Consider the following 21,354-nt stretch of genomic DNA (forward strand, 5'->3'; position numbering starts at 1 on the left):
AAAATGCACATCAAATTCTTCCTTGAAGACACGTAAAAGCTTTCTCATTACTGTGTCTGTACCACACCTGTGAAAAATTCACTCATTACAGAAAACCATGAAATTACGCATTTTCTGCATCATATCTTTCTCTGCAAGAAAAGAACACTTACAACGGTGAGTTGTTTAAAGGAATGTAATTGCTTCGTTCAAGAAAGGAATTGCTATTAGTTTATCTAATAAAACCCAAATTAAAGAAGAAAACAAAACAAAAGGTCATTTTGTCAACAACTTTTTTTAATTTCTTTAAGCAGAATCATTTACCGCTGAGCAATCCATTGTAGTTTTTTATTGTCTTTCAATGCTAATGTTTCGTTATGTAAAATTAAACAAATTTTTCTTATAACTTCTTTTGACACACAAAAAAAAATAAAAAAAATACTAAAATTAATTTTTTTTACTACTATTGAATGTGTTACATATCCTTTATTAAACTAATTGAAGAAAATGTTCTTAAAGGATAAAAGTTATTTCCTCTAAAAAGGAATTTACCGAACACATGCTTATAGTAATACATCTCACACACATACACGTCTTCCATAAAAATTCAAGGTTACATTTGATCTCACCACCTCCACATTTCCTCTGAATAATATTTTTTGGAATGCAAAATATAGTTAGTTACTCCCAAAAAAACTCTTTTACGTGTACGAAACTAATAATTAAATTGTAATTAACCCACTATCTAGCAACCAAGTTGATAGCCATATTGGTGTTCGTCCATGTTATAGCATGCTAAAACAAAAGCAAATTTGCATTCATAAATCAACGTTTCAATATAAAATGCATATATTGATCTTCTAAAATATCCAATCTTTCAAACTTTAGCTTTTATAAACAAAAACCGTGGTTAACAAATACAGTTGTCCACTCCACCAGAGAAAAAAAAAGGCAATTTTCCAAAGTATTGAGAGGCTAAGTAAAATTATATGTTAAATATGTTTTTCTTATGAAAATTTAAATTAATTCTCTTTAAAATTTAAGTCTAATTTAGTTTTTTAATTTTAAAATTACGTAAATTTAATATTTTAATCAAATTTCATTAAACTTATTTAACATTTCAAACATGTTTTATAATAAATTTTAAATTTATACTGCTAAACATATTTTTGTTTTAATATTAATTAAAAAACATGTCAAATAGATATAATAAAATTTAGTTAAAATAAATTAAATATATACATTTCTAAAATTGAAGAGATTAAATTAAGTCAAAATTTTAAAAATGACTAATTCTAATTTTTAAAAAACTAAAAGATAAAAATATATTTAATTCTAAAATTATTTATTACCGTAGATACATATGCTATATGCATTTAATTTTTGCAGTAGCTTCTAAATTAACATCTATAGGAGCACTTGACTCGATGCATCTCCCTTCTCACACTATCATTAATCCGATAACTTTTCACTCGTGATATAACTAAAATAAGTACAGAGGAGTGACACAGAAAATTAGTAGCTGAAATAATTTTTCATTTTCTGAAAAATCGTAACACTTTACAAGAAAAACTTTACATATATGTAGGGTATCTAGATATTGATAACAGCATCAGTACAGAGTACAGAGTTTCCCGTGTATAAACTGTAACTAAAAGACATTGCAATCGTATGCCTATATTTGGCCTGCCTGACACCAAATTTGCTCCAAATCTAGAATACCCAACTAAAGCTACAAAGACAATTGCTTTTGCTGTCATCCGTAGAAATAAACCTTTTTTTTTCTTGGAAAATTGTTGGATACGTAGAATGATCTCTCTCTGCTGAGAAAACTAGATATTTTAAGAAAATTTCATGCACTGACTGCGTATCTCTTAGGAGCATCAAATATTTTGGCCAAGTAAGCTTCAGAAAGAGACACCACAAGCCGGTGGCAGGCCAAAGTTGAAGCTGTTACCATTATTAGAAGGGAAGCCCAGAAGAACCGCAACATCAATATTTTATCCCTACTTGCAGATTTTAGAATATTATAGAATATCACTCGGAGTCGTCGGTCTCTAAAGATGAAATTGTAATCATCTTTAGGCAAAGATCTAGGGGATAGACCTGATTCTTTGTTGCTAGGTCCATTAGCCAATATCAACTGGGAATACTGAGTAACTGTAATTCCTTCTCCAAATAATTTGATCATCCATTGGTAAACGACGTCAACCATGATCTTGCACAATTCTTGGCGAAAATACTTTCCCTCCTTCGAGACCACTGCTTTGATTAGTGAAGCTCCATCCTGTCCATTCCATGGAAAGTAAGTTTCATACATTAAATAACTATTTCAGCCAACCAAAGAAAATCTTCCAAACAAGCATATTCAGTTTTCCTGCTCACCAATAATATACTGCAGTAATCAAACGCTCGAACTAATAACGCAAGACTCGGTATAATAAATATAGTCATAGTAAAATGTTTTCTTTGGCACAACAAAATGTTTTTGACAATGAATTCACCAGAAGCTTGGGTAACCTGGTGAGCTGGGTACAATGACAATAAACTGGAACAACTGAGATAGAAAAGCTTATAAGAACTCACAGCAGTCATGAGAAGTCTTCTGATAGCAACACCATCTTTGGATGGTAAAAGCCTCAAAACCAAATACGCAACATCAATTGTGTCAGTGGCCTTATTTGATAAATGATCAAGGGGCGTCTCACTATTTGACGCTACTAGTCGCAAGGCTTTCCTGACAAAGTAACAGGTATGAGACACTACATCCATAGCAGAGAAAACTTAACAATTATTGAGTAATAGATTAACTAAAACTGGCCAGTCTAATATCTCTTTATGAAGATCAGCTTGAGTGCATGACAAAAGGGAATAAAAAGTTATCTGATGCACGAATATGATAGATGTATCAAATACGACAATACGTTTAATTTGAAAATTATAGGATACTATCCATAATATATAAATATTGAAAAATATACCAAATTTCTTAAAATCATGATAAATATGTAATTGCTAGTGTAAATCCAAATTAAAATAACATGTATTGTCAAAACATAAAAATTATAAATTATTACCATTATAAAAGTATTATTAATTTATAAATTAGATACTTTATTGATAAGTATAGATTATAAAGTATCGGAAACGAATATGTGTAAGATGACATCCATGGGAGCTCTCACGATAAAATAATAAGTGTACAAAAGTGGTAGTGTAGATCTTTTAGTGTAATATGGGATAATAGAAATTTGATTCTTAGCATATGTTTGTGAGTGAAGTTCAACATTATTGCAAATTACAGAAGATCCCTTTGAGATGAGTAGCAATATCAAAACAAGTATTGAATTGAGGCCTTTCCTAGTTCAGTGATCACCAACCAAACCGATATCCCTAAACTACTGTACCTAGAAGTTTACCTATTTCTAGAAAATTACAATGAGCCAATGAGCTCCAAAATAAAAAAATAAAGCCAAATACTGAGGCAACTATGTCAAAAGGCTTAGGCTTATGTTACTTACTCCTATTCCTACAACTAACTTGGTTTAAAGAAAATGTTTCCTTGACCAATATGCGTTACCCAAATGGCATTCACACGGTGTAGTGTTAAAAAATAAAACCCAGCACAGAAACTAGAGGGTAAAGAAGAACTTTGTAATTTGAGGGTGTTGGACTGCCAAAAAAATATGAAACTTTGGGATAATTCCATATATGAAACTCATGTTAAAATTATTTACCATCACGGAAAAGTAATCAATTGGAGTGGTTATTTTGCATAATATATAATGGCATAAAGGAATAGAAAGAAGAACATTAGAGCAAAATCACTAACAGCATCAAGCAGCTAAATTTCGAAGAAGGATCACAAAAGAGCGGCAGATGCATAGCACCAACTGTTTAATTTGAATTAGACAACTACAGGCATTTTTAGTTTAATCTTTTCAATCAAAGAGGGCCTTGCTGTTTACTACGTAGTTTGTAGATGAAACTGAAAATACAAAGTCAACAGATCCTAGAAATAAGATAAATATTAGGTTGGAAACTAAGCTAAAAAAAGTATATATAAAATACAAAACTTCCCAGAGAGCATACACTAGCATGAATTTTGACATACCTAGTTGCCCCAACCCTCAAGAACATGAAAAGCCTTTGCCACTGGAACTCCTTCCTTCGGTTTAGAAGCACCTTAACAGGAGGAAAATGAGTTTAGGAAAACCAATGAATAATGTCTAGGATATATTACGAAGAAACATTATTTAGTACACAATTGTAATGGCCATTAGAATGACAGAGATGCTGCCTAGTAGCTCACATAATTGCATATGCAAAACTATGATGACTGGTTTGACGAGACATAAAAAGACATCATGTGGGGCTAAAGTTTGAACAGGATTCATGTATAAAAATATCTTAAATTTCTTTACATTCTTTTTCCAAGATAAGTGCTTAGAATGTATTCTCTATGCGTTAATGCCAGTAAATAAAAACAAACAAGCGATGACTTGGTTTACAATTCATTACAATTCACTTCTTTGGATTATTGACGCAAAACTAACTGTTCAAGGTTTTTATATTACCGAATGCAATATTTTCCTTGTCGCAGCAGAGTTTTCTGTGAGAAGTTTTCGAACAACATAAGGATATGCAGCTTCAAAAGTCTTGAAATTTTTATCTGCGGCTATAGCCAAACCTGAGATTGTTTCAAAGAAAATGATGAGTTAAAAGATAATGTAGAGTGAATAATAGAAATTTAACATAACCAGCATTATAGTGGCGAACCATTCATGTGTCTTTACTCTTTACATAATATTTTGGTCATAATGGTTCATAATACTGTATCAAAGCCTTTGATCAATTGGTTTAGAGTTTTTATTCCTTGTTGCTCTCATCCTTTAAAGTTGAATTTTAGCACATGGTAGGTGAACTTGTGCATTATCCACACTTGGAACCAAAAGGCTCTTGCGGGAGAGGGTGTTAGAAATAAAGTATAAATACATTCATGCACCTTAACCTAATAACTTGAGCTTTTGAGATTGTTGGTTCAAGACAAAACAAATATTCTGAATTACTAGAATTGATGATTCATAATGAATAGAAGCAGAACTTCTAAGCAAGACTCTAAATAAGAAAGACAAAAAGAAATTTGTTGTCGTATTGATAGTGTACCTTCCAAGGAAGCTAGTGATCGCAAGACAAGTGTATAATATGGTGGCATACGAAAATGATATTTGAGTGCTACAGTCCAAATCTTTCCCAGAACCTTGAGGAAAATTGATTGAAAATTCAGTAAGTTGAGAAGTTTACAAGCAAAAGCAAAAATGAGAATAGAAGACCAACTATTAACACATGTTCAATTAGATGGATACTATTACTTTGGCTGGATATAAATTTAGACAAATCCAGATTTTAAATGTAAATGCAGTAAGAAGTGCTTTGCATGAATTTCATATAACGATATTCAATACTAACAACCAGAAAAGATTACTAAAGCCATTTTCTAATTCTAACAGAGCAGGAAAGGCAATCAGGCATAAACCAGTTATATTTGATGCCATATACAATTGATATCTTTCATATCAAATCCAGACGTGAAACCAAGAAAGGAAGGCTTAAATTTTAATCAAACAGCTGCAAACTGTAGCTTAAATTATTTGACAGTTTAAAGCAAGAAAATTATAAGTTTTAAACTATTTTAAACAATACACTATAAACTATAGAGACCCCCTATAATATCTATGCAATTCGATGGTGCTAGATTGAAAGATTTCTTGGAAGTCCTATCATAGATTGTATTTATACCTAAGTTGGAATTAGATTTAGAACTTGTGGTTCTCAATGTAAAGAGCACAAAATAATTAATTGTACTCAAGTTTATTTGATTTGAATTTCATATAACATAATTTCTGTTGAAATAAATCGCTTGCAAAGTAAACCATCCATTGAATTATCATTATAGATGATAAAACATGGTTAGTTTTATGTATACCCATGTCCTATACATGGTTTGCTTCTGATAATGGATATTACTCAATTGATTTAGTTTTGGAAGTGTAATTTTCTTCAGTTATGGTTAGCTTCAAATAGGGGATGATGCATTCTATTTTAGTCAAGGTTAACCCTGCTAGAGATACTAACTAGAGATATTGTCAAATTATAATATATAAGTGCACATATCGCCTTAGAAGCTAAATTTTTGTGGTTGAGTTAGGTTTAAATTTCACTTTCATAAAGTGGGATCAGAGCCATTAAGAACACATCATAGTCCAGTTTGTCGAGCTTAACATGTCACCCGCTATTGGGTTCTTCCTAGTCCCACGTTTGAGATACTCATTCCTTGATAAGAGGAGATGTTGAAGATCATGTCAACTAGAGATATAACTGAATCATAGTATATAAAAAAATGTAAACCTAACCCTGTAAGTTAGTTTTTGTAAGGTTAACTTAGCCTTAAAGTTCAAAAAATAGTAAAATTATTTCCATATTTCTTGACAGTCACAGACCATGGTTTGGTTTATGCAGTCACCAGACAAACATAATTCAATTACTATTCCTCTTAAATATGACTCTCACCCTGCTGAACTTCACATCAGGAATTCCTTCTTTAAATTCTACTTCTCCTAATGCGTGCTCCAATTCCTGAAAATAAAATATAAATTCAGAAGCCATTGTGTAAGCATAAGTTTAAGAATAACCAAAAACTGGGTATGAGAATGCTGTTCTTATTTAGTTTAAATATTCAATGGCAATATAATTACTAAAGCCTGAGATACAAGTGATATACCAAGGTAACAAGTCGGATATTAGTCCCCGGCCTAACAACATCCATATCAATCAAAGCTCGGACAAGGGATTCCCAGTCACCATTTACTATATGAATTATGGAAGCCAGCATAGCAAATTGATGCCTTTTCTCCATTTGACAGAGCAAACCGAAATCCAGAAAACTATCACGTACAAAGAAGTTAAAAGATCCTTTTAGACTTTTGTTGTGAAGGTAGATCATAATTTATTCAGAAGGTATTGGATAGGCAAGGAAAAATAAATACCCTATTTGTCCTGATGAAGTATAACGCAAGTTACCAGGATGTGGATCAGCATGTAATAAGCCTGTCTCAAGAAGTTGCACCAATGTTGCCTCAACGCCTTTGCTGACCTGTAACCAATATGAAAAATTAAAAAATAACGGAATGTGACAATTTCAATATAGTAAACACAGAGAGTCTCAGAGATCAAACAGCAAGGTTTGCATAGAATCAGTCATTTATAATGGATGATAAAATGTCCGATGAGTAATACTGGTCAAATAAGTTAACGAAGGATTGATAAAGAAATTTTACCACTACCTCAATCCCAAGCCTTGTTTATTTTGTAATTGAATCTATAAAGTATCTTGAGGCCAAGAGTTTCATTTTTACTCATACTTGTAATTCTATTAGAAAAATATTGATTATCTTCAGTAGTTCACTAAGTTTCTACCAAAAGCCAATAGTGTCAAATCAACATTACTTAACATCCAAGATATACAATACTTTTGCACAATGTGAAGACAAATAATGGATAATTGCATTTTTGTTTACATACCAGATCAAGAAGACGCCTTTTTGCATCTAATTTCTGCCTTTCTGAATATTCAGAGACATTTCCAACAGTGTTTCCAGCAGTCACAGAGAGCAAATCTGTTGGACTTTCACCAACCATCCACTCCATGGTCAAAACTCTCTTTCGAGTTAAATGTGGAAATACTTTTGGCACATACATGAAAGTAAAGGACGAGTGCACTTCCTGCATTTAGCAAGACCATGTCAATTCAAAGAACAAAAACATTGATCACTGTTTAGTGATTTTTGTCAAACCGATTAAACCGACCTACATTTTAAAAGTTAAAACCTGATAAAAGATTTCATCAATGCTCTAAATTGACCAGTGCTAGAATTCATTAATATGTGAACATTACAAAGCTCCAGTGGATATGTCTTTTATTTATTACCTGAAACTTTGAAGCATTCGCAGCCTCTAATTTGTAATCAAGTTCACCAACAAAACCTTTCCCTAGTTCATCAGCATAAAGGCGAGGGTCACTCTTTCTCTTGGCAATCTTTTGCAGCAGCCCCAACTAAAATGGATAATATAAACACTCATATAAGAATTTAATAAATAGATAAATAAAAGTGAAACTTAAAATGACACTAGAGATTCATAGTAAATACAAACCCCAAGGCGAAGGATATAGATATCCCGCACCACCACATGATGCAGATTAGGACGCTGAACTTTTAGAGCAACATTATTGCCATCAGTAGTACGGGCAAAGTAAACCTAGAGAGTAAAAAAATGAATAAATCAGGAAGACATATCATCTCACTTCAAAGTAAAACATAACTAAACTCTCATAAGTAACATTTAATCATAAATGGCACTCCCCTATCATAGGAAAAAGTACCTGACCAAATGATGCAGCAGCTATAGGCTCCTCAGAAATGTAACTAAAGAATGTTTCCAGAGGACAACCAAATTCTTCCTCCATAATCTTCATTGCAACATTCCTAGGAAAAGGAGGAATTTGATCATGCAATTCTGACAATGCCTGCAACAAGAACACAATTGAAAAATATATACACATATTGTCAATCCAATCATTCAAAATGTTAGCAGTAGCACCAATGTGATAGAATGGCAATACAGACACAGTTGTGATCTAACCTTGGACATCTCAACACCAATGATATCTGGCCTTGTGGAAAGGGACTGACCAACTGCATCAGCAATCAAATGAATGTAACAAGGATATTGATAATCTTGTGACTGCATGAGAGAAGTGAAAGCCCCAACACCAAAAAATTTAAAGCAATACGAAATACAAAATCCATATTGTGAGAAATGGAGAGGATTAGGAGAAAATATCCCCTTGTGTTTTGAATACACTAAGGGTAGTTTTATTTATAGTGAAACATAAGGGCCAATGCCCTTAATACAGAATGGGCTAAGCCCAACTAACAGAAAATAAATCCTTAACATCTAACACTCCCCCTCAAGCTGGAGTATATAAATCATATGTTCCAAGCTTGTTACAAAGATAATCAATTCTAGGTCCTCGTAAGGACTTAGTGAATATGTCTGCCAACTGGTTGCTTGAGTTAACAAACTCAGTCTTGATGTCTCCGGATATGATCTTTTCTCGAATAAAGTGACAATCAACTTCAATGTGCTTGGTTCTCTCATGAAAGACAGGGTTAGAGCTGATATGGAGAGCAGCTTGATTATCACATATAAGTGTCATTTGAGTGACATCTCCAAATTTCAATTCACTGAGTAATTGTTTAAGCCACACAAGCTCGCAAGTAGCTGATGCCATAGCTCTATATTCTGCTTCTGCACTGGACCTTGCCACAACACTTTGCTTCTTACTTTTCCATGATATTAGGTTGCCACCAACAGAGACACAATATCCAGAAGTAGATCTCCTATCAGACGGGGAACCAGCCCAGTCAGCATCTGAATAACAAACGATTTTTGTATCGTTGTTAGGACCATATAGCAAACCTTTTCCAGGTGATCCTTTAATATACTTCAGTATGCGAACAACCGCATCCCAATGGTCTTCACATGGGGAGTTTAGGAATTGACTCACAACGCTAACTGCGAAGGAAATGTCAGGACGTGTAACAGTAAGATAGTTTAATTTGCCAACTAGTCTTCTGTACCGTTCAGGATCTGAGAAAGGCTCCCCCTGATTTGGTAGGAGTTTGATGTTAGGATCCATAGGTGTCTCAACAGATTTAGAGTTCATTAACCCTGTTTCCTCCAAGATGTCTAACGCATACTTCCTCTGAGATATGACAATACCGGTGTTGGATTGTGCTACTTCAATACCCAAAAAATACCGGAGTTTGCCAAGATCTTTGGTTTGAAAATGATGGCAAAGGTGTTGTTTCATCTTAGAGATGCCAAGATAGTCACTTCCTGTGAGAACAATATCATCGACATACACTATTAAGTAGATACATCCAGCATTTGAGTGGCGATAGAACACTGAATGATCCGCTTCACTGCGAGACATACCAAATTGTTGAACAACACAGCTAAATTTACCAAACCAGGCCCGAGGAGATTGTTTTAAGCCATATAAGGATTTGCGAAGACGACATACCAATCCAGATGACTCCCCCTGAGCAACAAAGCCAGGCGGTTGCTCCATATAAATTTCTTCATGCAAATCACCATTAAGGAAAGCATTTTTGACATCAAGTTGGTGAAGAGGCCATTGGCGAAGAGCGGCCATGGCAATGAATAGGCGAACAGAGGTCATTTTTGCCACTGGAGAAAAGGTATCACCATAATCCAAACCAAAAATCTGTGTGTAGCCTTTGGCAACCAATCGAGCTTTGAGACGATCAATAGTGCCATCAGGACCAACCTTGATAGCATACACCCACCTGCAACCAACAACAGACTTTCCAGATGGTAATTGGACAAGCTCCCAAGTTCCACTTTTCTGTAAAGCACTTAATTCATCCAGCATAGCTTGACGCCAGCCAGGATGAGTTAAGGCGTCACCCACAGAGTGGGGAATGGACACAGAAGAAATGGATGAGAGACATGTATAAAAAGATGGTGACAATCTGTGGTAACTAAGAACAGTATAATGGGGAGAAGTGTTACGGGTAGAGCGTATACCTTTACGAAGGGCAATGGGCAGGTCAGACTCATTTGCTGGAGCCGGAGGAGACACAGGAACCGGCACTGGAAGTGAGTCATGAGGGAGACGATTGCGACGACTATACACCTGAAGGGGTGGTGGTGAAGGACGATCCTGTGGTGAATGAGAGTCCAAAGAAGGAGGAGACAAAATGGGTGGAGCATCACTAGGAGAATCACAGAAAATAGGAATATCAACAGTAACAGGTGGAGGTTCAAAACTCGAAGATAGATGTGAAAAGTAGAAAGAAGATTCATCAAAAGTAACATCAGCAGAGATAAAATGACGATTGAGGGAAGGGGAAAAACACTTATAGCCCTTTTGTGACCGTGGAAATCCTAAGAAGACACATTTGTGAGACCTAGGAGATAACTTATCAAGACCAGGACTAAAATCATGAACAAAACAAGTAGACCCAAAAACTCTAAGAGGTAAAGGATGTAGAGGATCTTGAGGAAACAAGATAGAATGAGGGATTTTGTTATCTAAGACGGAAGATGGCATGCGGTTTATAAGATAACATGCCGTGAGAACGGCGTCACCCCAAAAACGTGAGGGTACTTGACCATGAATTAGAAGAGTACGAGTTGTCTCAATAAGGTGTCTATTCTTGCGCTCAGCCACCCCATTTTGTTGAGGGGTATAAGCACATGAGGTTTGGTGAAGAATACCATGAGAAGCCATAAAATGTGTAAACGATTGAGAAAGGTATTCACGACCATTATCACTACGTAGAGTTCGAATAGAAACCCCAAACTGTGTTTTTATTTCATTGAAAAATAATTGGAAAATAGGAAACAACTCAGAACGATTCTTCATTAAAAACAACCAAGTACATCTTGAGTAGTCATCAATAAAAGTAACAAAATACTGAAAACCTAAATTGGACTTAACACGACTAGGTCCCCAAATGTCAGAATGAACCAATGAAAAAGGGGACGATGCCCGTTGTGAGACACTACGAGGAAAGGAACTACGAGTATGCTTTCCTAACTGACAAGACTCGCACGACAAACTTGATAATTGTGACAATCTCGGGACAAGTTGTTGTAGTTTGGCAAGACTAGGATGACCTAACTGAGCATGAAGAAGGGATGGTGACTCCATGATTACGCCAACATGTGGAGAAGGGCGGAGATGGTATAGGCCATGAGACTCACATCCTGTGCCAATCATGTGTTTCGAACTCCGGTCCTGCAACCAAACAGAATCTTTAGTAAATGAGATAACACAATTAAGGGTACGAGTTAGACGACTTATGGACAATAAGTTGAAAGGAGACCCGGGAACATAAAGTACATGATCAATGGATATGGACGGAAAAATATCAACAGTACCAACACCATGAGATGAGACTCTAGACCCATCAGCCATTGTTACCGAGGGTAAGTTATCCGGACATGACAAAGAAGAAAATAAGGACTTGTTACCAGTGATATGATCGGTGGCGCCTGAGTCAAGGACCCAAGATCCGAGGGAGTGAAAGTGAGTCAGACCAACAAAAGGTGTACCTGTACGTGCAACAGATGCAGATGTAGTGGAACTAGAGTGCTGACGATCCTCATACCATCTGAGAAATTCGTTAAAGATTGCAGGTTTTTCTACGGTATTAGATGAAGTAGGAGGGTCTCCAGATGGTTCAGAATTGGCCATTGCTACAGGTCGAGGAGGTCGTCCATGAAGTGCATAACATTGATCAATTTTGTGGCCTAACTTGCCACAGTGGTCACATTTTGTAACACGTCCTTTATTTTGCCTGCGAGGCCGACTTCGATCATTACGTTGGATAGCCATAACTGAGGAGTCATCAATATGAGGAGATGTCTCAGTGACTGGTTTGCTCGGTATACGCAGAAGAGCTGAACAAGTAGAAGTAAAGTTGGGTATGACAGGAGAACCCAAAATCTGATCACGGACATGAGAGATATCATCAGAGAGTCCGTATAAAGCCAACAACATGAAGAACTTTGATCGTTGTTCCAGTTCTTCAGCAGGAGTGGGAGCAGGAGGTAATATATCATTAAAATCATGAAGAAGGGCATGAATTTTACCCAAATATTCGGCCATGGGACCATGATTGCGTGGACCAATAACAGTTAATAGGTCCTGACAAACACCATACAGGCGTTGAGTGTCATTTGTGTACAACAACTTCGCCTGTGCCCAAACTTCTGAACATGTTTCATATGATCGAAACATTTGTTTCAACGAGGAGTGAATGGTGGATTTTATGACAATGCATAGCTGAGCATCAATTTTCATCCAGCGGGAAGTGTCATCCGTTGTAGCAGTAGTCACATCTTGAGTAAGGTGATCTAAGTACCCTTGACTCTTCAACCAAAGTTTGATGTCAGACGCCCATGTTGCATGATTTGTGCCATCTAACTTGTCAATAGACAAGTGTACATTCACATAATTGGTGTATATTGAAGGATCAGAAGAAGAGCCACCAACATAAGTGTTCGTAGAAGAGGAAGATGCCATGGAGAAGGAGAAACCCTAAAAATCCAAAGTGCTCCGATTGACGCAACGATCACAGATCCAGAAAGAGGACGAGGAGGCGATCACGGCGGTCCAGATCGGCGACGGAACTCTCCGGCGACGCGCCGTCACGCGCGGTGGGAAGCGGCGGCTCCGGCGATTCTGGCGGCGGCGCGTGGAGGCGCGTGACTGGTCCGTTGGCTGTGATATTTGTACCACGGTGGTCGCCCGGGCGAGACGATGCCGATGATGTGGTCGTCGGTCAATTCTGGAACTCCGGCGGCGGCGGAGGCGGCGGCGGCGGAGGCGGCGACAGCGGCAGCCACAGTGGCGCGGCGGCGGCGATGAGTTGTGCCGGAAACTAGAGTTGGCTGGACCTAATCCTATGCTCTAGATACCATGTGAGAAATGGAGAGGATTAGGAGAAAATATCCCCTTGTGTTTTGAATACACTAAGGGTAGTTTTATTTATAGTGAAACATAAGGGCCAATGCCCTTAATACAGAATGGGCTAAGCCCAACTAACAGAAAATAAATCCTTAACATCTAACACATATAAAACCCAATAATGGAAGCATGACAAGAATTTAATATAATGATCATATTATAGATCAAACTCCTCACCTTTTATAAAGGTAGGACCAAGATTAAGTAATGTTTCCTTCAATACCATCCCAAAATTATACTGAGATGATGTATCATCCAAATCCTCATCAGGAACTAGACGGAGGAACTTTTTAAACCCTGAAGTTCGAATACTGATCATAGCAGTTGCAAACGAGAAAAGCACCTTCCAAAATGAGATATAAGTCAATAAGGAAACACTTCAAGAAAAAGTGAAGACTGCAACACGAAACCAATTTCAAACCCATTGGAATATGTGCATGTGCGTATTTAGGAGGAACTTCTTACACCAAAGTGTGTCAAACACTTACACACAGTTGCACCATTTAGTAATTCTTTACTGAATATATTAAAAAAAACCACTACTGAGTTAGAAGTTTCTATCATATGGATCATATCTACAAAATTTTACGTGAATCCAAAATTATTTCATATCTAACTCATATATATCAAAATTGACATAATATAATACATACTTTTAAAATATATGCAATAAGGAACTATGTTCTTACTTTTTTCTATTGTTGTCTTTACAAGATTTGAAAAAAATAAATATGTAATATATATTTATACTTTCAAGATTTAATCAATAAAAAACACATTTCACTTAAAGTTATATATTGTGCATTGATGCAAGGGCGGATTTAACTCACCGATGTTAATTGATTCATGTGTCTACTACTGTAAAGTTCATTTATGAAAATAGAATTGAAATCAGATTAAGTTCAACTTAATCCTAAAAGCTAGTTTACTGGGGAAGGATTTTCACAGTCATCACAAGGGGTATTTTGCCTATATACACAACCAATGCCAGATTTTAACAAACCAACTTCACACCCAGAACTAGATATTTGGACCATGATACTTGTAGTGTTCAGCATCCCCAGGTGACCAGCGTAATAACTAGAATAGACTCTGATGACATTAGAATTGAGAATGGACTACTAGGAGTATACTCTTCATGTCATAAGAACTCAATGGAATATACCTAATTTAAAGTTCCTCAAGAAAGGTGTACTGCCAAAGTCACTATAAACTGTACTTTGTCTATATAATCAATTGATATCCGGTGGCACATCTTCAGCAATGATCATATATCCTTGACATAATGATGACAAATTGTAAATTAAAAACTTATATCCCTATCATTAAAAGATAATTTCTTACAGATAGGAGTTCAATCAAATAAGTGAATAATTATCAAATGTTACATCAATTCAGATAAAAAAACCGAATAAAAACTAACAGTCAAGGCAAGAGTTAAATGGTACCAAATCCTAGATATTGTATAATTCTTATGAAACTAAAAAAGCAAATGGACAACTATTACTTGCACTAGATAATCGGTCTCTAGGCTTTAGGCAAGTACATGTTCACTAATCATAGTACCACTTTATAGGAAGCAAGCAATTATCTTCAAACAAATGCTGTTATTACACGATAAAACAAACATTATGGGACATTAAAAGGCAAGTAAGTTTTCATAACTTAATCCGATAATTATTCAAACTGTAGAAAAAAGAAAAAACAGTACCTCAAGAACACGAAAGGTCACCACATGTGGCCTAACACTGAAATACTGAGCAACATCCTGAGGATCATAAACTTCAGGAAGCGGCTTGGACCAAACCTTAGACAGATAATAGAAGTAAGAAGCATACGCTTCCAAAGCCTTGAGATCATACATGAACAAGTCCACTGCAGTTAGTCCTGCAACACAACCAGAGACCAAATCAACGCAGTAAACAAACAAACTGCATTTCTGATTACCAAGAACAACACTCTTCACTTAATTTAATTAACATGATTGCGATAGGAATTTTCTTGTCATGTCATTGAAGACGTCAACTATAGTAACTCGATGAGTCAGAAGCGCGAAATTCAGATGGAATTAGGGATGTGGACGCAAACCTGGGTACCAAGGTTGAGGCCAAGAAGGAGAAGGATAGGGAGGAGAGTGAGGATCTTCGAGATGGCGGAGCCAAACGACGTCGTCGATTTTCTTCGCAACCTGTGGAATGCGGAAGGTGTGGTTGGCCCAGGCAACGCCGTTGTCGATTCCTCTCTTGAGGAATTCCACGTCCTTGCGAACCACCTGAGCGAAGTGGCTGAAGTCCCCCCATGCTCGCTTTTCTTGCTGCTGGTGCTTCTTGCTCTGCGGGCGCCTGGGCAAGGAGGCGAGAATGGAGAGAGACGGCGGCGGAGGCGCTAGCACCGTCAGCATGGACGGAAGAGGGCTAAACGGCGGCAGTGAAGTTGAAATTAATGTGCATTTGTGTTGTGTGGTGATTGCTGTGACTCGGTGAGTGAAACAGCAGTGGCGTTGCGTGTGTGGCCTTGTTTATGTGGCTATGAGGTAAAGTTGCGATATGATAGACCATGATGATCACGAATAACACACATCATCGACTAACTTAGAAATCAAATGCATTAACGTTTTCCTCTTCGCCTCAAATAATTTTTTTATAAGTAGATATTTATTTTATTTACATATATATTCTGATCGAAATAGATTCATAAAAATAAAATAAAAGTAAAACGTGTGTGATTAAAAAACAAGAAAAAATTGGGAGGAACAAGCTAGAAAACATAACAGAGATACCTGGAAAATAAAATAAAGAACGAAGTGTGTTTCACTTATTTTAAAAACATTATCTTTTCCAACTCTTCTTCTATCTAACCAGAAAATCTTACTTATTTTCATTTTCGCACATCATACTATTGATTACTCATTCCTATTCACACATCTAATCAATTTCCAAACATGGTTGACTCAATCTAAAGTGATTAATTATTATTATTACAAAAATAAATAACTTGCATATATATATATATTATAAATCATTGAATGTTTACTATTACTTTTGAAAGGAAAAATAATAATTACTTTTTAAAGAATGTAAAATTTACCAACAATATAAATATTAGTTAAAAATTTTCATATTGAATTAAAAATAATAAAATTGAGTGACTTACTAACATTAAACCTTAAAATTTTGTTTTATAAATACGTTTATTATATATTCAATTGATATTTTAGCAAAGTTAATTATAAAAAAGTTTATCCCATGATATACATATAATATTTAATATTTGTTAGTTTTTTCAGAGAGCAGGGGACAGTGGCCAAAGTTCCACCGCTAGACTTCACGTGGAAAACAACTAAAAGAAGGTCAACCAACAAAAGAGAGAAATAATACTTAGGATAGTTAGATCATCACACGTTAACAATTTTTTTTCTAACCTTTTTACAATATGTTACTGTAGACATGTATATCTGAAATGAATCAATCAAGTAAAAAATTATAAAAAAAAAGAAATTATTAAAAAAACATTTTTCTAATAGTTATTTCTCTTTCGCAGCTCTTTAAATTGTATGAAAAATAAAAGAAAAAGACAAAAAAAGTAAGCATGGACGGATAATATTATAGACAAAAAATGAAAAAAAAAATGAATCTTGAGCAAAAAATAATGTAAATAAATACACATCTTTAAGACATTTTGATTTTATAATTCTGTACTGTTATTTGTTTGGATGATTGTGTTATTATGGATTAAAGTGATTGATTGTGATTAGTTTTATAAATGTCAGCAGCGTTACTAATTACAAGTGATTAATATGGTATTTATAAATTATGAAACATGAAGGACGTACATAAAAAGTTCACAGAAATATTTTTTCTTTCTTAAACACAAATTCTATTGTTTTCTAAAACTCACTTATATGATGCATTATCTTGCTAATTTCTTTATCAAAATAAATAAATAAAGCAATAAATAAAAATAATATAAGTTTTTGATAATACACTTTTATGTCACATTTTTTATAGGTGTTGAAAAATTCAAATATATGATGCATCATCTTGCTAACTTCTTTATCAAAGTAAATGAATAAAGTAACAAATAAAAATAATACGAGGTTTTGATAATGTACTCATATGTCACACATTTTTTATAGGTGTTGAAAAGTTCAAATGCAAACAAATTTCTTTTCATCTTTAAAATAAGTGTGCGCTCCATACTCTTCATTTAATTCTAACATTATCTTCTTTAAATTAAGTTTGTACCATTTCAAATATTTTCTGCTTTCTCAATTATCTTCTTAGATTTTGTAAAATCAAATATCTATATGTTTTGATTGTCCATGAAATATAATTTTTTTTATAATGAAAGATTTGTTATCACAAAATATCACTATGAAAGTATTTTATTTTTTGATGCATTACTTCCGTAATTCTTCTTAATTATTTTGTCTAAGTTGTACAATTAGTTGTTATTGTGTATTATGTTTTGGCTATTAAAAGAGCAACAATAATATATTTATTGGAAGACCAAAATACTCTTGTGAATATAAAAACCTGATTGAAAGTAGAAATGTGTGATTGGCTTAACTTTGGTAGATGATGGATGATCGAATCAAGAAAAAGTGTGGCCCATTCATCGCTCTCCAAGGCCTTTTTCTTTTCCAATATCTTATGTTCAGTCACTATTTATACATTCGCCAAACTTTATGTCATTAATATTTCCATAAAAAAACTTCTCGATTATATTACTTCAATTATATATAAAAGAACGCCTCGTACCTATATTTTTATTTGTATATTATGATAATATAATAGCTTATAATATTTTAATTATATTATATATAGGAGTTCATTAATTTGCGTACGCTCTTTTTTTAGTTGGTACATTTTAGCAATGTGTACCCAGTTTTAAAAATATCCTCATATCTTATGAATTCTAAGTTTTAAGGTCATAGATATTTGAATAATTTTCATTCTCAAAACTAAAAAAAAAACAAGAAACTCTTAAACCCTTATTCACATCCCTCATTCTTCTCTACCTTTTCTCTTTCATCTCTCTCACTCTAACATTTTCTATGTGTAGTTCCAACTAAAAAAAATCAGAAACACTCGCCTAATCCAATTTATTTATCTGTCATCTCCATATTCTCTCACCCACACAGCAACCCACGTTACCACAATTTGTTGTTCTTGCTCTATTCGTTCATTTGTTTTCCACTTTAACTCTCTTCAATAATTTCTTCGTGTTAAATCATTTAGTAAGTTGCGCAAGAGCTTCATTTTTTTGTTGTGTTTTAACGTTGGTTATATGCAGTAAGATGAAAAGTATATTTCAAAATATTGTTTTCAGTGGAAAATATGTTTTCAGGATTATTTTTAAGAGCTGACTTCAGAAATCCAATCCATTTTCTGGACAATAACTTACTCCTTCTGAAATCCCCTTTTCACATAAGAGTTTTTCTTTACTTGAAAATATTTTCGGACAACTTAATAGTCAAAATATCAAAACTCTCTATTAATTCTAAATTTTAAAACGAAATTTAATAACAATCGGAATGGAAAAGATATAACACAACCCTCGAATCAAAAATCAACATCAACATTATCAATTATTTTGTTATTAAAGTGAAAATCAAATGAATGAACAGAACCAGAGCAACAAATTGCGGTGTCGTGAGTGTTTCTGATTTTTTTAGTTGGGACTACATTAGGGATCACAGAGAAAATGTTGGAGTGTTGAGACTACATTAGGGATCACACAGAGAAAATGTTGGAGAGAGAGATGAAAGAGAAAGGGTTGAGAAGAATGATGGATGTGAGCAAGGGTTTGGAAGTTTCTTTTTTTTTTTCGTTTTGAGAATGAAAATTATTCAAATCCCTTTACCTTAAAACTTAAAATCTATAATATACGATGATATTTTTGTATACTAAAACCGGGTACACAGTATTAAAATGTACCAAGAAGCAAACCATATATATATATATATATATAACAATCTTCTTATTTACATGCTATAGTTACTAATAAAATATTCATTAAATACTAAATTGAGAAATAAATAGCAGTTAATAAAAGTAATTAATTTATTGGCTGGAGTTATTAATTTTTTTTCCTCTTGTATCTTATTTATGCAACCTTTCAGCTTTTTTTTCTCACTTTCTATTTTCAATCATTCATCAAGACTTCGTATACCCCGTAAATTTTAAGTGATCTGTAAATAACAAATAAAGTACCCTGTTCCTTTTGAAGAGACAAACTTGAAAATTTTATTTAGTATTACAAAGGGACATAAACGGTTACTGGATGTGGGTTTATATCGAAATACAATGCATGAACCTTAACTACGAAGACCTTTTGGCTCTATGAATCTGCGACAGTGTTTCAGGTTGTTTTTGCATGTGCGTGCTTGTTCATAAAATGGTATATGTGATCATTGACTTCCTCGGCAGCTTCTTGATTATTGAAATGAGATACTCCTCTCAACACAATCACTTCTTCTAAATTTGGCACATCTTGTTTGAAACCTCCACCGTGGATATACTCCTTCATGTTCAGCGACGTGTATACAGAGTACAAATCTCCGGTGATGAATTTTACCGGAACCTTGATTTGCGCTCCAGTCCATGGTGACGTCAGCTCCCAGTTTCTGCAAAAATATACATACAACTTTTTGACCGAGTTTCCCGATAAATAAACATTATTTATAGCAGTGGAAAACAGTATCCTTGGCAAGCCGGAAAATCAAGAATTTACGTGTCAAAATTTCTGTAGTAGTTCAAGCTTCCAGTGAAACCCGTTTTGTTGAATTTGGAGACAAAGTAATCAAGATCATCTTGTGTGAGCCAGGAGGGCAAGGTATCAGGCATATCTGGATTGAATCCGGTACCAAACTCTCCCTTGGGAAAGATTGGAGGACCAGGTGTACGATTTGTAAGGTTGTTTTTCAGAACATACTCAGTGCCAACTTCAGCCATCTGAGCCTCCATTTCGCCTGGTTTCTGTCACCATCGAACAAAATCATTCCTTTATTTCACATAAACAAATATTTTTCATGAACCTTCCAAAATTTCAGGAAAATCTGACAAATCCTAAGGAAAATAATATATAACCTGAAATCTGCAGATGTAGTAGTCGTCTCCGTACATGGCACGCATGGCATCGACGGTTCTGACGTTGGGATCTCTGTGGAGTAAAGGAACACTGAGGCAGACATAGGCCTTGACTCTATCGGGGCGAAACATGCAGAGGTACCAACCTATGATGGCTCCCTAGTCATGAGCCACAAGGAAGACTTGGTCGACACCCAGAAGGTCTATAAGCGCAACCAAATCACCCACTACGTGAAAGCATGTGTAGCTGCTGATTGAAGCTGGTGCCTCGGTGTCACCGTAGCCACGGAGGTCTGGTGCTACAGCGTGGTATCCTTTGGCGCTGAGAGACAGAATCTGGTGGCGCCATGAGTACCAAAGTTCAGGGAAGCCATGGATGAACAGCACCACAGGACCTTCTCCTTTCTCTGCTACATGCATTTTTATGCCATTCACTTCTACTGTTATGTGTTCTATCTCTTCCATCCTAATTTCAAAATGTTTTTTGTCTTCTACCAATATGATCTATATGTATGTATATATGGTAATGCTGGTTACTGTTTGCTTCTTTATTTTATTAGAAAGAAGTAATCAATTTAAGTTTGAATTCAGTACAATTGGTGGATCAGTCTTTGCTAGCTACAATGATTTGGTTTCTAAATATTTGATGAGTTTATAATA

General features: G+C 34.9%; 1 protein-coding gene and 1 pseudogene across 1 annotated transcript; both read right to left on the reverse strand.

Moving 5' to 3' along the window:
• Positions 1 to 1,494: 1,494 nt before the first annotated feature.
• LOC108326203 (uncharacterized) lies at positions 1,495 to 16,199 on the reverse strand. Its single transcript, XM_052874949.1, has 16 exons — positions 15,692 to 16,199; positions 15,315 to 15,490; positions 13,781 to 13,946; positions 8,680 to 8,732; positions 8,420 to 8,563; positions 8,191 to 8,295; positions 7,967 to 8,092; positions 7,561 to 7,761; positions 7,026 to 7,132; positions 6,761 to 6,923; positions 6,550 to 6,615; positions 5,146 to 5,239; positions 4,557 to 4,669; positions 4,094 to 4,164; positions 2,566 to 2,716; positions 1,495 to 2,266 (listed from the first exon to the last, which is right to left on the reverse strand). Exons 1-16 carry the CDS (start codon positions 16,002 to 16,004, stop codon positions 1,832 to 1,834), a joined length of 2,484 nt encoding a protein of 827 aa, XP_052730909.1. The 5' UTR covers positions 16,005 to 16,199; the 3' UTR covers positions 1,495 to 1,831.
• Positions 16,200 to 19,859: 3,660 nt separating this feature from the next.
• Positions 19,860 to 21,196, reverse strand: LOC108324722 (uncharacterized; annotated as a pseudogene).
• Positions 21,197 to 21,354: the final 158 nt, after the last annotated feature.

The sequence above is a fragment of the Vigna angularis genome, chromosome 3 (assembly GCF_016808095.1).
Source record: "Vigna angularis cultivar LongXiaoDou No.4 chromosome 3, ASM1680809v1, whole genome shotgun sequence".
In the NCBI taxonomy this organism is placed as follows: domain Eukaryota; kingdom Viridiplantae; phylum Streptophyta; class Magnoliopsida; order Fabales; family Fabaceae; genus Vigna; species Vigna angularis.